The sequence below is a fragment of the Kogia breviceps genome, chromosome 5 (genome assembly GCF_026419965.1).
Source record: "Kogia breviceps isolate mKogBre1 chromosome 5, mKogBre1 haplotype 1, whole genome shotgun sequence".
Lineage (NCBI taxonomy): Eukaryota > Metazoa > Chordata > Mammalia > Artiodactyla > Physeteridae > Kogia > Kogia breviceps.
In genome coordinates this window covers 102,259,629-102,274,107 of record NC_081314.1, presented here as the reverse complement: position 1 = coordinate 102,274,107, position 14,479 = coordinate 102,259,629, and the positions used below count along the sequence as shown (strand labels likewise).

Genomic DNA, 14,479 nt, shown 5'->3' with positions numbered 1-14,479 from the left:
CCTATGTTTTACTTTAAAACAATCACCAGGTGGTGCTCTATTTGCGTAAAGGGGCCAGGTGGTGTGACAGGATGTATTTTCAGCTTGAGAAGCAAGTGATTTAGTTTATTAATCACATTAAAAACAAACAAATAAACCCCCAAAACAGTCTAAAATGAACCGAGCACTTTTGTAATAGATTTCTAATTATTCTGTGGTGGTACTTTTAGGTTTATCCCATTGGATAAATGAGAGTGATAGAGACTAGCAGGTGGCATTTTGCTGATAAATGAGTGGTTTGGGAAGAATTTCTTCCTGCTAAAGCCTCTTCTCAACCAACTTTAGTCATAGTCTTTCCTTTGTACCAAGATGCAACTGCCAGAACTGGAATTGAGGCAGATGTGTCTGAAACAGGGAGGAAGAAGCAGAGTTTGGATATGGGAGTTTAATGGCTGTATCAGATGAACTAACATCTCTTTAAAAAAAAAAAAAAAATCCCATTTTAAGCCGTGTATACTGTTGTAGGATGACAGTTGGAAGGGTAATTGTACCAAATAATGTTTGCTGTTCACTTATAAAGGAATGGGATTTAAGGCTCTGCTAACAATATCTCAAATTATTCTATCAGGGGTTTGTTTTAATGGAAAATTTATTTTCAAACAGGTAAAACTTTAGTAATATAAAAGGATATACATTGGAAATTAGAAAATGCTGTTTCCCACGACCCCCAGCAAACAAGTTCCCTTTTCTAGAGGCATCAGGTTGACACCATTTGGTGTGAATTGAATTTCTTTAGGGTGGCATTAATTGTATTCCTTCCTAAAGCCGTTACTTTTTAGTGTACATTAAAACATTGTAATGCACATTGTAATGAAAAATCTGTACAGTTATTAATGTGACATCAGTCAATAGATTAGCATTGTGGAGGTGAATCTCTAGATCAGTGCTGTCTAAAAGAAATACCATGGAAGCTACATGTAATTTAAAATTATCTATTAGCCACATTAAAAATGTTTTTTAATGGTAAAATTAATTTCCATTATACATTTTATTGAATCCAGTATATCCAGTGTATCAACATGTAATCATTATTAAAAATATTTATGTTCTACATTCTGGTTTTCATACTGTATATTGGAAATCTGGGGTATGACATCAATTTGAAACACTTCAAAACATGTACAGCATATCACAGTTAAGACTGGCCACATTTCAGGTGTTTATTAGTGGTCATATGTGGCTAGTGCCTTTTGTATTGGATAGCACAGCTCTAGATTAATGCATCAGTCATGTACAGATTCCCAAGATGAATTACAGGCTACTTTAATGAATACTTTCTGACATTTGATATATAATGAGTCCCTGGCATCACCAGTTAGTTAGATCAACTGCTGGTTATAATTTCAGCAGAATAATCAACATAAAAATCTACTAATAATTAATAATAGCAATTTCTTAGAATAGAATATGAAATAATAATCTAAAATAAAGTAAATAATTGAGTTATTATTTAAATTCCATAAAAAGGATCTTGGATTTGTAAATTTTTTTCCCAAGGATTTTAGTGTTAATAAGTTGTTCAGTTAAAAGGATCAACAAAATATTAAGCTTCATGAAAAGAAACAGAATGGACAGTATTATCCTTTTTCACCGAAGGCAGGTGCCTCTGTTACTGGAAAGCTATGTGCACTACAGTAGTTGCCAAAAACATAATAAAAAAGTGGCAAGGATACAGAAAAAAGCACTAAAAGTCATCAAAGGCTAGGAAGTATTGCTGTTTGACAAGCTAAAAAGGTGACAAGGATATAATTGAAATCTGTAAATCATATGCCAATAAAATGGATAAGCTGAGTAGACTTTTAAAGTAGCTTTTATTATGTAAATTTTGAAACATGCAAAAGTAGAGATAGAATAATCAACTCTTCATGTTTCTGTCATGTGGCTTCAACACCTACTAATATTTTAGCATTCTTTTTTCATCTATCTTGCTCCCTCCACTCCCCTCTTTTCACTCAGTTATTTTAGTGTGCATGTCTAAGTGATACTCTTTTCTTTTTAATGTAATCACCATATTATTATACATAACAATGTTGTGATTTTTTTTAAAACTTTACTGAATATGGTTGATTTACAATGTTGTGTTAATTTCTGCTGTACAGCAGAGTGACTTAGTTATATGTATATATATTCTTTTTCATATTCTTTTCCATGTGGTTTAAATGATTAAGTGATTCTTAATGTCAACACATTATATTTGAATTTCTGTAGTTGTCTCATAGTTACTTTATTACAGTTGAGGGCTTGTTCAAATTAGGAAGTCTAATAACCAGGTTCACATTTTCCATTTGATTGTATCTTAAGTTTTTTTTTTTAATAGCTGTCAACCCTACATGTTTCTGAAGTGAAAACTATGTTAATTAACTATTGCTATGTTAACAATTTACGCCAAAACATAGATGCTTAAAACAACAGTTATTATCTCACAGTTTCAGAATCGGGGATCTGGGAGACCATTAGCTTGGTGGTTTTGGCTCAGGGTCTCTCATGAGCTTACAGTCTTCTGAAGCTTAACCTGCACCGAAGGATTCACTTTGAAGATGACTCCCTCATGTGGTTGTTGGCAGGAGGCTTCATTTCCTCACCACATGGATCTCATAGGCTGCTTGGGTGACCTCATGACAGGCAGCTTCCACCAGACAGTAATAGGAGATGGATGTCTTTCACGACGTGTCCTCAGAAATGTCATTGTCATTTCTGCAATATTCTAATGATATAGAGGTCAGCCCTATTCAGTGTGAGCGGACTACACAAGAGAGGGAATACTCATGTGTTTATTGCTTGGTCTTTGCTAATTTTTGTATTGTGGAGTTAATCTTTCTAATTTCTAAAAATACAAAGGATACCAACCCCTTATCATATGCTATACATGTGCAGGAGTCATTGAGGGTCATCATAGAGGCTGGCTACCAATCTGTGTCACAAAGTATAGTCCTAGAAGCCTCACCATTACTCTTTGCTTCATCCTATTCTCTTTCTCCCTAGGTAATATGTTTTATTGCTTTTACTTTTTTCTACCATTGATTCTTTCTGAAAATATAATACACAAAACGTAGCTTATATATTCTTTTCCCTCAGATCATAGCTTACTCTAAACTCTGTTGGCACCTTGCTTTTTCGCTTAATATATCCTGTAGCTGTCTCCTTCTTCAAGTATGTCAAGTTGTTCTTCATTGTTTATAACTAAACACAGACTTCTTAATTTTCAGAATACTGTGACAGAGAGTGAGAGTCCTGTTTTGGGCTTGAATGAAGTGTATTTAAAATAAATAAAAGAAATACTTTGTAGAGATAGTATTTAACCACAGGGTCAGCATTTTCACAATGAGCTCAAAGCAGATTAAAAAAACAATAGAGCGCGCACTTGGTTTAAGAATTGTTGTACCCTGTCATTTTTTTATTGAGGAAAATGATTAGGCTTTTTTGAGTGGGAGATCCTTAGGCTCATTGGCAGCAGTCTACTACATGGAGCTTTAATCTCAGACTTTTCGATCATATCTAAGTTAATGTTTATATTAAACAAGATAACATGTACAAAACTCCTTTTAAGCTAACGCTCTAGAGTTATGCCTGGGTTCTGGTGATGGTTCTTACTAGCTGTGATGTATTGACCCCAGGTAAGTTGCTTAATCTTTCTGTACTGAAAAAAGGATTGCTAATGAGGTTGATTTTTTTTTTCCCCTATGTATTCATTGGGTGTTCTTTGCTCATTTTTATATTGTAGAGTTAATCCTTCTGATTTCTAGGAATTAGAACCCACTGTCAAATGCTATGCATAGTCCTCCCCTTTGATTATATTTCTATACCAGATTCTGGTCACTCCCGTTCTAAAATTTAGTTATGAAATACAATCTAGGATTAAGGCAGTGTCTTCTAAAAGGTGGTTAACTTCTGTACTGTCTTTTGTGCTATTGATAAATCTTGAACCATTAAGAAAGCATTTAAGAAACTTTTTGTCAGTTTTTGGTTGTATTTGGGAAGAGGATTAATAGCTTAAAAATAGTTAAGCAAATTTTATTTTTATCATAAAAAGCATACCACTGCTTGCTAGGAAATAATCTGGCTATCAATAAGGGCATAGCTCATTTAGTGCTGCAGTACGTAGGGCTGGGCACCCAGTCCAGTAGCGTGGGTTCTATCCTGCGATTGCAGCCTGTGAGCACTAGCTGCCTCCTGCATCTCAGTTTGAATGGCACTAGATAATGCATTGACTTTTTTTTTAGTCATTTTCTTTTTCCGCCAAAAGTATGCTGTTTACCTGTTGTCTTTTGATTAACAGCAGGTAGTTTGAATATTTTTTAAAGATTCAGCAACATAAAGTTGTTTTAAAGATGTAAATACTAGCTAGATTTTTAAAAAATTTAAATTCTAGCTAGATATTACAGTGCAAGTTTTATTGCTCTCTAGGCATTTGATCTAGCTAATCCACCATTAGAACAACTGTAAAGTAGTAGAGATGATAAAGACATGAACCAGTAAATTCTTACATGTTTGGAAATCACAGGCGCTATTAATGGTATTTGCCCCTTTCCTCAAATTTTTATTTATTGATTTTTACTGAACATTAGTAGTACATATCTGTTGGCAGTTGAGTTTGAAAACGTTAGTTTTTCTGGAATTTCTGAAGTAACCACTCATGTTATTTGCTGCCAATTAGAGTTCCCTGCAGTTATTCCACAGCAGAGTGGCCACACTTGTTAAATTGTTCATTCTTCTCTTCTTCATAGACAGTTAGAGGGGAACAAACACATTCTTGGGTCTTGGTTCTCAGTGTGTTTATGTGTATGAATGGGGAGAGAATTAAATGTGCTTTGAAAGCGTTTCTCTTCTGCCGCGTTAAACCTGCCTCTTTGCCTTGTCTTGTCTCTTTTAGGTCAGATGTACCAGCAGTACCCGCAGCAGGCTGGCTATGGCACTCAGCCACAGGTGCCCCCCCAGCCGACGCAGCAGTACGGTATTCAGTATGCAGGTGAGCGGGTGTCCAGAGGGAGCTGTCTCTGTACTCAAGAAACTTTAATTCTTTCCCCCTAATTCCTTGATTTGTTATAGTAGGTATTAAGTATTTATTTGGTGGTGGGGGGGGATAACACTTGTTTTATTTATTTTTAAATATTTTGCATAAAAATTTTTACTGTAAATCACCATTTCAGTTTTCCAGTGGGCAGGTAAGACTTAAAATCATAGTAGATGATTCAGTAATAACCTATAGTATAAAAAAAGTTTTAAATACAAAGTTACCTCCTACTGATGAAATGACTTAGCTGCTGGGTGATGTACAGCTACAAAAATGCAACATTTTTTCCTCCATTATATGTAACACATTATCCCAGTGTACTCTTAGTACCTGTAAAAGCATTAACAGTTCCCTCATGGAACCTTCCATGGAACATGGAAAGAGGTGGTCTTATTAAATAAGAACCAAATTAAGCTACATAGGTTTTTAAATCTCCCAAAAGTATGTAGGAATACCAAAAACAGGGCATAAAAGTAGAATTGTGTAAAACGTAATTCAGGCAACTAAGAACATAAAAATCTCTCAGTGTAGCTTTGAATGCTGTGGTTATAATTCAGGTAATTTTTACATTTGTTATATCTGAGAATTTTGTGTTCAACTCTTGTTTTACAGTCAAAGATTTAAGCATCAAAATTTCAACTGTAATTTTAGAAAAGTAGTAAGATTAACTCTACAAAAATGAGCAAAGAACATGCAATAAATACATGGGGGAAAACAGTCAACCTCATTAGCAATCCTTTGTGTACACATTATCTCATTTAATATAAACATTAACTTAGGTATCATCGAAAAGTCTGAGATTAAAGCTCCATATAGTAGACTGCTGCCAGTGAGCCTAAGGAACTCCCACTCAAAAAAGCCTAATCATTTTCCTCAATAAACATGACAGGGTACAACTATTCGTAAAGCAAGTGTGTGCTCTTTTTTTTTCCCCTTAAATCTGTTTGGAACTTATGGTGAAAACGCCACCCCTGCAGTTAAAAGTTTCGGAAATCATGTGGCCCCCAAAGCCTAGAATAGTTACTATCTGGTCCTTTGCAGAAAAACGTTTGCTGACCCCCTGAATTAGACCATAAAATTCTACCATTGGAGTTTGACATATTTTAACACAAAGAACAATTTTTATTTGGATTGGATTTTCTGTGGAGTGATTTAACCTGTAGCTACTAGTTTTTACGTATATAAAATAGGTGGAATGAATTTGAACTTGGACTATAATATTGGGGGAAGGTTCTTTTTAGGATGCAGTCCTTTAAAGAAAATCTGTGTTACAAATTATAATTTGTAGAAATAATAGATATTAGAGTGGAAAAGACCTAGTTATCTAATCCAGGGGATTTCAGTCTTCACCATACTTCAGAATCACCTGGAGAGGTGTTTTTTGAAAATTACAGGTGCCTGGGCTCTACTCCCAGCGATCTTGTTTTACTTGGTCGAGGATGGGACTCAGGCTTTTTTATTTTAAATGCTTTGCACATCATTCTAAAGTGCAACCAGGGTTGGGGACCACTGATCTTGTCCCACCCACTCATTTTATAAGTGAGACAACTAGGGTTCAGAGAGTTGTGATCCATCAAAGGACATGCAGCCATTTAGTGCAGGAACCAGACCAGAACCCAGTACCCTTGACTTTGTAGTTAATTACTTCCCTATATTATTCTACATTCTCCAACCATGACCAGGGGTTGGCAGACTTTTCTGCCATAAAAAGCTAGATAGTAAATATTTAGGCTTTGTGGACCATATGACTCCTTGTTCTTTAAAATTCATTTATTCACAGAACCACAGAATTTCCATTTCTTGCCATTTCTGGTGACTTGCACCGGTTACTCCTTTATTTTGTTTTTCAAGGGAGGGGATGGTGGTGGGGGGAAGAAAGTATATACATATAGAGGTATTGCTATATTATGGTCAAAGACTAGTAGGTTGCTAATGAAACAGCATCTTAGGCCCTTAGGGGTTATTCCCTCTCTTGAAAAATAGATATGGTTGTCCCCAGATGCTGTTAAAAAGCCAGTTTAGATTTCACTTGCCAGGATGAGAAGACAGCTTTTTTTTTTGCTCACAATCTTAAGCCGAATAGATATTTTCATTATAAAAGCTGAATCCTTCTGTTTCTCCAAAAACTTACAGTAAAAAAAAAACTTTATGTAGAGGATAGGAGAAATTGTATGACATCAAGGTTTCATCATGAATCGACTTTAGTTCAGTATTTAGATACTGCCACGAGTAAAATGCATTCGATATTTGATTTACTTATTAAAAATTAAGCTTGCTCTTAATGATTTTCGTCAGGGTTTTCACTGAGTAAAGTTTAGTTCTCTTCAAATTATTATCTCTGTATTTCTGATCCTGCTAGTCCTATTAACTTGAATTTGGGAGATATGGAAATAGTCAACTAAATACTCTGCTTGGAGACTGTAAGTGGTGGTGGTAACATTGGACCATCTTTGACACTCTGCTGGTTTGGCAGTTTCCCTCTGTGACCTTTTGCAGTTTTATTCATGGACTATGTCAGAAAGGTTTCTTTCATGAGTAAATTTTGAACCCAGGTTCAAGGTGAGTTCAGAATATACTCAAATTCATTCAATCCTTTTTATTTTTTTAAATGCAGGGTTGTACATATTTTAATAATTGTCTTATGTATCTGGTATTTAATGCTGACAGGATTCCAGTCAATGGAGAGGTTTCATTGCAAGTAGCTGCAGGTGTGTTTCATGGTAGAGATAAAAGTTTTTAGTGAAGCAGACCTTTTATTTTAAAAGACTTTACATCCTAGTAACTAATGAATATAGATGTTGATTTTTGTGGGGCAATATGATATGCTTTCTGTGTGTTACATTGTTACTGCTAAGCCAGAATTTTGAATTGTAAAGGCAAAAACATCAGATACCAAATCTAAAAGAAAGATTTTAAGGATTGTGAAAATTGGCACTTAATGTTTATTCTTAAATGGCTTAGTTTTTATAGAGTGAATAAACCTTAAAGCATCTCATTAGTACAATAAGATGTATTTGTAGCACCATTATTTCATTTAAAAATATTCATTCTCTACAAATAAAATGTGTTTTTATTTGGTACTGTTATTAAACAGGCCCCTCAGAACCAGGTTAATGACTAGCTTTTGCATTAATTCCTACACTTATCATTTGAACATCTACTCTCTACTGGGAGTTATACTAGAACAGGAATTTGCTCTCAGGGATTATACAGTGTAGGAGGAGTTGAAGTAGAAGAAGTATATATAGCGGTTTTAATTTCAGAGGGTTTACAAAATTGTCTAGAAAGTGCTTCTTGGATACTATGTGGTCTTGAAATATAGCCTCTGCTACTCTACTTGTTGCATAAATACTTAGGATTAAGTTTGTTAAATTTCTCGTCATTTTTTTGTCCATAACAGTAAGACTAATTCTCTGGAAAATGGTCACCAAAAGGAAAAATAAGATATGTACGTTTTGCCTTTTCAGCAGGCTACAGTCAGCAGACTGGACCCCAGCAACCTCAGCAGTTCCAGGGATATGGCCAGCAGCCAGCTTCCCAGGCACCGGCTCCTGCCTTCTCTGGTCAGCCTCAGCAACTTGCTGCTCAGCCGCCACAGCAGTACCAGGCGAGCAGTTACCCTCCACAGACCTACACTACCCAAACTTCTCAGCCCACTAATTACACTGTGGCCCCTGCCTCACAACCTGGAATGGCTCCAAGCCAACCTGGGGCCTATCAACCAAGACCAGGTTTCACTCCACCTCCCGGGAGTACCATGACCCCTCTACCGAGTGGGTCTAACCCTTATGCACGTAGCCGTCCTCCCTTTGGTCAGGGCTATACCCAACCTGGACCAGGTTATCGATAAGGAGGCTCAGTTACACTGATGAATGTAGCTGCTAGCTGTTTGCCTCCCAAAAGACTCCAATACTACTATTTTAATTTGTATTGAAGTTCACGTTTAAAAAGCAGAGCATTTTTTTATGATACCATTGTTGCTGTTAATTGAAAGTTAATTTGCTGGAAGAAAAAAGACCAAAATGAAAGTTTTTTTTCCCTCCCCTGCTTAAAACTGTAGCAGCTCCCTAGTTATTTTGGAACACTACTCTTACATGTGTGCAAAGTGATTGACTTTCTAGCTTGCCTTGTCCAGAGGATATTAAAATGCTAGGTTGAAGTTCAGCCATCTTACTTGGCTTTTTACTATTAACATGATGTACTAAAGTAGATCCCTTTGCGAAGACTAGATATTATGTATAAATGTAACAAACATTGATAGGTTAATAAAGAAAGATGATTGAATCCATTAGTGGTCTTGTAATTATCCATTAGTGGTCTTGTAATTTAATTTAGTCATTGACACTATATGTGTGTCTGTGTGTGTGTGTGTATATATATATATATATGTATATATATATATGTATATATGTAAAAGAAAAAACAAATCCTTATTGATGTTTTGGTCTTAAAATGAAGTATAGACCTTTTATCTTTTATGCCTTTCTATTCAGAGAAGCACAATGCTGCTGAATTTTGTCCTGATTTTGGCTTAAAACAATGAAACTAAACTAGATTTCACAAGAAGATAGATTAGCATTATATATAAACAAACACGATATAGTATTTAAAGATACAAGGGGGGTTTGGTAGATCCTAAATAACTTGTGATTTTCCTTCTTATAGAAATGAACCATTCAGAAATGAAGAACTCGGTCTTAGAAAAACTACATCTCTTTATTGCAGAGTTTATACTTGTTTGAAAAATAGAAAATGAAGTATTGATAAAACTGAAGCATGGTGAAAGGTGGTAAGCACAGAAAGGCCCTTTAAGGTTGAGGGCAACAATGCAGCATTCCCATCTCCCTTCCCAAATGAAGGAGAAAAATTTTTTTTTTTTTTAACATAAAAACGAGTCAGATTCTCATTACAGGTTGGGCTAGACAGAATTATGAAAACAGCCTCTGATATATTCATTCCCTAGAGATCTTCTGTGTAAAAATATAGTAAATATCCTATAAAATGGCAGGGATCTCATCATGCATTATCCTTTTGTGCTTAGACTTTACAGTCAGTCTCTGTATACAGCTTGATTCGAATTATATTAAAAACAGTAGGAACACAACTGCTTAAAGGGATAGTTTGACAAAGAACATTCAGACACTGTAACATGTTTATGCGTAGAGAAAGAAAAAAATATGTATTTTGAAAAGCTATATATAATTCTCAATTTCTTTTCAATAATTTGCAGATATTTGAGGAAATGTATACTGTCACGAATGTTTAACTATATAAACGCCTCAGAAAAGATATTCAGCTGTTGCTAAAAAGTTGAAGTTTAAATAAACGTCAATATTAGCACCTTTTTCCCCCAGATATATATGCTGAAGATAATTTGATCTAATAAGTTAAACCAAGTAGAGATTTATGGAATTAACTCACCAGTAGGAAGAATACACAATAAAAGTAAGTATTTTTTAAAAGTATATTAGTTTTTTGATGTTAATTTTGTTATAAAAGTATCTCAAAACATCATTACAACAGTGTGATAAATAATATACAAATGATCTCTTAAAATACCATGAATAGGGAGCCAGCTTCCCCAAAAATGTTATTCTGTTAATGTCAATATTTTGCTTTCTTTAAATGACTTTGTAAAACCTGATAAATATTCTTAGCAATCTTTCTAGTAAACATCTAATATTGCCATTAATTAGATTTTAAACTTTTATACATAGTAAACAGAAGAGCTTTAAATGCATGTGACAAATACCATACTGTTTCCAATTATTTTTTGCCATGATGAAACAGAAGGCACTTCTGAACGTGATTGCAGCATCTACCATTTTCCCGGAATTGTGGTCCCACATTCATACCACTGGACATAATTGATTTGGGTGTGACCACCAATTTCTCCAAATTGGACAGGTTCCTGGCGGACTGCTCTGAAATAGCCTAAGAGAGAAAATAATTTTAATAGCTGCTATGATATATTTTTGTCCTCAGTGCTCATAGGTTGAAGGGTGTCATTGAATGCCTGAAGCTTACGCTAGGTGAAGCAGAGTATTTTAGAAAAAGGATAGTAAGAGAGGCCCTGGTGTCTTTCCTGAGGTGGTAATGGCTAGCTAAACATCAGGGACACTTGAAACTCCTTGACATCTGCCTTAGTAAGCTAGGATGGGATGGTTGGTAGTATTTGAGAGATAAAGCTGAAAGGGGGCAGGAGTTGGAGGGGTTTCGTGTTTTGTTTGAGTATAAGTGACCAAGTTCAGTACACACTTTGACCTATGTAAAAGTGTACTTTCTGTACTTATGGCGTAGTGGTGGTCTCTGACGTTACCTGGTTAAAGGCGTGTTGTACTAAAATGTTAGGAAGCAAAAGAAGGGTTGGTCTAAGATTGCAAAATTTCTCAGAACTAAACTTTGATGAAATCTTCCAAGGACCCTACACTAAGTGATTAAAAATTTTGCTGTGAATGTAAAATGTTACAGAAATAGACACAATTTACAGTATATTGTATATCCGGTTCCTGTGAGGCAGCAGTTTCAATTTTCTGTTAATGAGTTCACAGATCTTATTAAGTCACCTTTTACTGTGGTTGGTATTTTTAGTGCCAGTGACCAAAATGTGATGCTGAAAAGACTAGTCAAATAATTTTAAGTATTTAACAAGCCCCTCTTGGTAACTCCTGAGTAATATGGATGTGTCATTTACCCTTTCCTACCCTATCTGGATGGGGATTAAATTAATTTTCAGTCTTTTCAATTCTTATTAAACAGCTTGGTGCTAATGTATCTGTAGCAATTTACAGTGGTTAAGTCATTTCTCAGCAGAATTCTTCTATTTTAGTTGTATTTATAGAATTATTTATAAGGCAGGTAACATTCTTTTTTCCTTCTACAGTAGTAGTAAAGCTTTGAATTTCTTTAAAAGTTTTTAAAAAGGAATTAAAAAAAAAACTGCCTGTGTGCTCAGTATGACAAAAACCATAAAAGTAGTGCATGAATGATTTAAGCTGGGGAAATTAAGCTTCTTTTTTTTTTTAAGCTTCTTTTTTATAGTTGCTTTTTTTTTTAAGCTGCTCTTTGATAGCTGCTTTTGCAAATTCAGGTTTTCTTAAAGTAGGATGGATTTATATAAGATGTTCTGTAATTTCCCTCAGCTCTAAGGAACAGTCTCAAGGAATGGGAGGAAAGTGAAGAAACGTCTTCATGTTAAGGTCTTACGTGGGAAGTCCTTTTTCCTAGGCAGATGGAGTAGTAGTACTACAGAATTATTTTTAAAGTGATTGATTTTCTCGGCTTGAATGTTTTTTGGGTTAATTTGTAAAAGCCTCTTGCTTACGAGGAGGCTCAGAAAACATACCTTCTTTGGTGGGTAACTGGTCAGAAGAGAGTTGCTGTCCTGTGCGTCCATCTAAAAATGAGTCTACGAACTGGCAGTGATCTTCTCCGTGGCCTCTCTGATCACCTATATTATAAAATTTTCCTGAAAAAACAAAAGGATCATGAAGTATTACTGCCTTTCATATGGGAGGACTCTGAAATAATCAAATTGTTTCAGATAATCCGTCTTCCTTGTTCTTGTACTTCTCCCCCCTTTCTTTCTAGTTTGAGCCACCAGTGTTCCTTGATTGAACTATGGAATCATCTCCCAGCTGGCGTCCCTGCTTTCACTCTTGCTTTTCCCTATTCTTCCTCCCCTCCTCCTTTCACAGATTAGTCGTCTTTTAAAAACGCAACTCGGATAGTGTTACGCCCCTCCATCAATCTCTCCAGCAGTCTTCTGTTATACTCAGAATAAAACCCGGGAGTCCTTACCTGGTTTCCTAGCTCCGCACGATTTCATGTTGCCTGATCTTCCCCTTAACTAAGCCTCAGCCACTCTAGGGGAACCGGCGAGGCATTTTCTGCTGGCAGGTCTTTGCGTTTCTCTTCCCTCTACCTCTAGTTCTTTATCCCTCGATCTTTGTATGGTTGGTTCCTTCTCATAGTTTTCCCTCGGCACAAGTGCTACCTTTTGAGGGGGGGCTTTTCCTAACCATTCTAACTAAGAGAGCTTTCATTCAGCCATTTTTTTCCTCCATTTTCATTCCATTCAGCCATTTTCTTTCACCCTTTTTTTTTTTTTTTTCTTCAGAGCACTATATGAAATTCTTATTTATATGTTTGCTTTCTGTCTCTCCCCACTAGATTGTAAGCTACAAAGAGCAGGAACGTGTCTTATTTCCTGCTTTGTCCCCAGCACCTGGAACAATGTCTGAGCAAAGCAGATAGTTTTGTTGAATGATTGAGCAAATGTCTACCTTTCTATGTTGGTGCCAATCTTATTTATTTAAAATTTTTACTGTATGAATATAGAAGAGAAAATAACCCACTGAGTCTGGAGCAAGGGGTTATAGCCCTTCTGGCTCAGTGTTTTAATCTTGCTCTTGCCTCTGACAGACTTAAAATCTTAAATACGTCATACTCCTTCCATGATTATTGTTACATACACTCTTTTTACTACCAGTCAGTAGGCTTTTTATCCTGGGTTGGCTGTCACAAAATTGAGCTTGGATGTGACTAGTTTTTCTACGTTCAAGTTTGCCACTGTTTCAGCTTGCATTTTCATTATTTACCTTCTTATAGCATGTCTCAAATCCTAAGATTCCAGTAACATCTTGCTCAAAAAGGAAACTTGTATTTACATCACACCTTCGTGTCTGGGACTACTGTCCATAGAAAAGGCTAAGTTACAGAATGCTGCAAAGCATTTCCTGAAGGATAATCCTCAAAACAGAACTGATGGCCCTGCTTACCTGTGAGGGAGTCACTCAGATAAATCTTGTATCTGAGAGAGTTGCACAGCTGCACCCCTACAAACTTTTTATACCATGTCCTTTTGACATACTGTTTGCCCTTACATTCTGAGTAAGAGTCTGAATTAAAGGGTCTTTCAGTCCAGATGGCATCTCTTCCTGCTGCATAAGGAAAGCACATAGTTTGAGTTTAGTATTTGACTTTTGGTCCTGAAGAGCTGTCTTAAAAGCTTTTTAAAAAGCAGTTTGCCAAGTTCATTGTCAACCTGCTGATAGCAGGTTTTCTCCAGTGCTAAATATTGGAGCCAAAAATATAAGAGTAAACCCCCAATTAAATTTCCGTCAACGATGAGGTAAATCTTGGAGTAGTACGTGTCAGAGTTGACTAGCCTCTGCAGTGCTCAATGTAGAACAGCATCTCTTGAGCAAATTTAGATTTCTTTTTTTGCAGCATATTATACAATTTAAATAGTTGCTTTAATGTGACTTGTTTTTAAAAGTGGAAATGAGGGTCCTATATCTTGACTTAATTATTAAGCAGAAAAGTTGAACTGGTCTGTTACAAGAATGGAAAGCAGGTTTTAAAATATTCAGCTTGTTCCTAAAACAACATAGGCTGTCAATGTTACTGAATGTTTTAAGTAAGAAT

At 35.7% G+C, this 14,479-nt stretch overlaps 2 protein-coding genes across 57 annotated transcripts in view; one reads left to right on the top strand and one right to left on the bottom strand.

Moving 5' to 3' along the window:
• Positions 1-9,338, top strand: part of TFG (trafficking from ER to golgi regulator) — a 36,169-nt gene extending 26,831 nt beyond the window's left edge. For 3 of the 8 annotated variants that reach the window (XM_059064681.2, XM_059064687.2, XM_059064683.2), the window contains 2 exons: positions 4,910-5,005; positions 8,518-9,338. In XM_059064681.2, the coding sequence (XP_058920664.1) occupies positions 4,910-5,005; positions 8,518-8,900 (479 nt within the window). In that variant the 3' untranslated portion in view covers positions 8,901-9,338. Of the gene's footprint in view, positions 1-4,909; positions 5,006-7,717; positions 7,759-8,517 lie in introns of all 8 variants that reach the window. The other 5 variants (XM_067034800.1, XM_067034799.1, XM_067034797.1 and 2 more) reach the window with 3 other exon arrangements.
• ABI3BP (ABI family member 3 binding protein) overlaps positions 1-14,479 on the bottom strand; it is a 285,160-nt gene that overhangs the window by 3,615 nt on the left and 267,066 nt on the right. For 46 of the 49 annotated variants that reach the window (XM_067034765.1, XM_067034748.1, XM_067034754.1 and 43 more), the window contains 3 exons: positions 13,831-13,992; positions 12,396-12,518; positions 10,501-10,984 (listed from right to left, as the gene is read on the bottom strand). In XM_067034765.1, the coding sequence (XP_066890866.1) occupies positions 10,869-10,984; positions 12,396-12,518; positions 13,831-13,992 (401 nt within the window). In that variant the 3' untranslated portion in view covers positions 10,501-10,868. Of the gene's footprint in view, positions 1-10,500; positions 10,985-12,395; positions 12,519-13,830; positions 13,993-14,479 lie in introns of those variants that run through there. The other 3 variants (XR_010840794.1, XR_010840796.1, XR_010840793.1) reach the window with 1 other exon arrangement.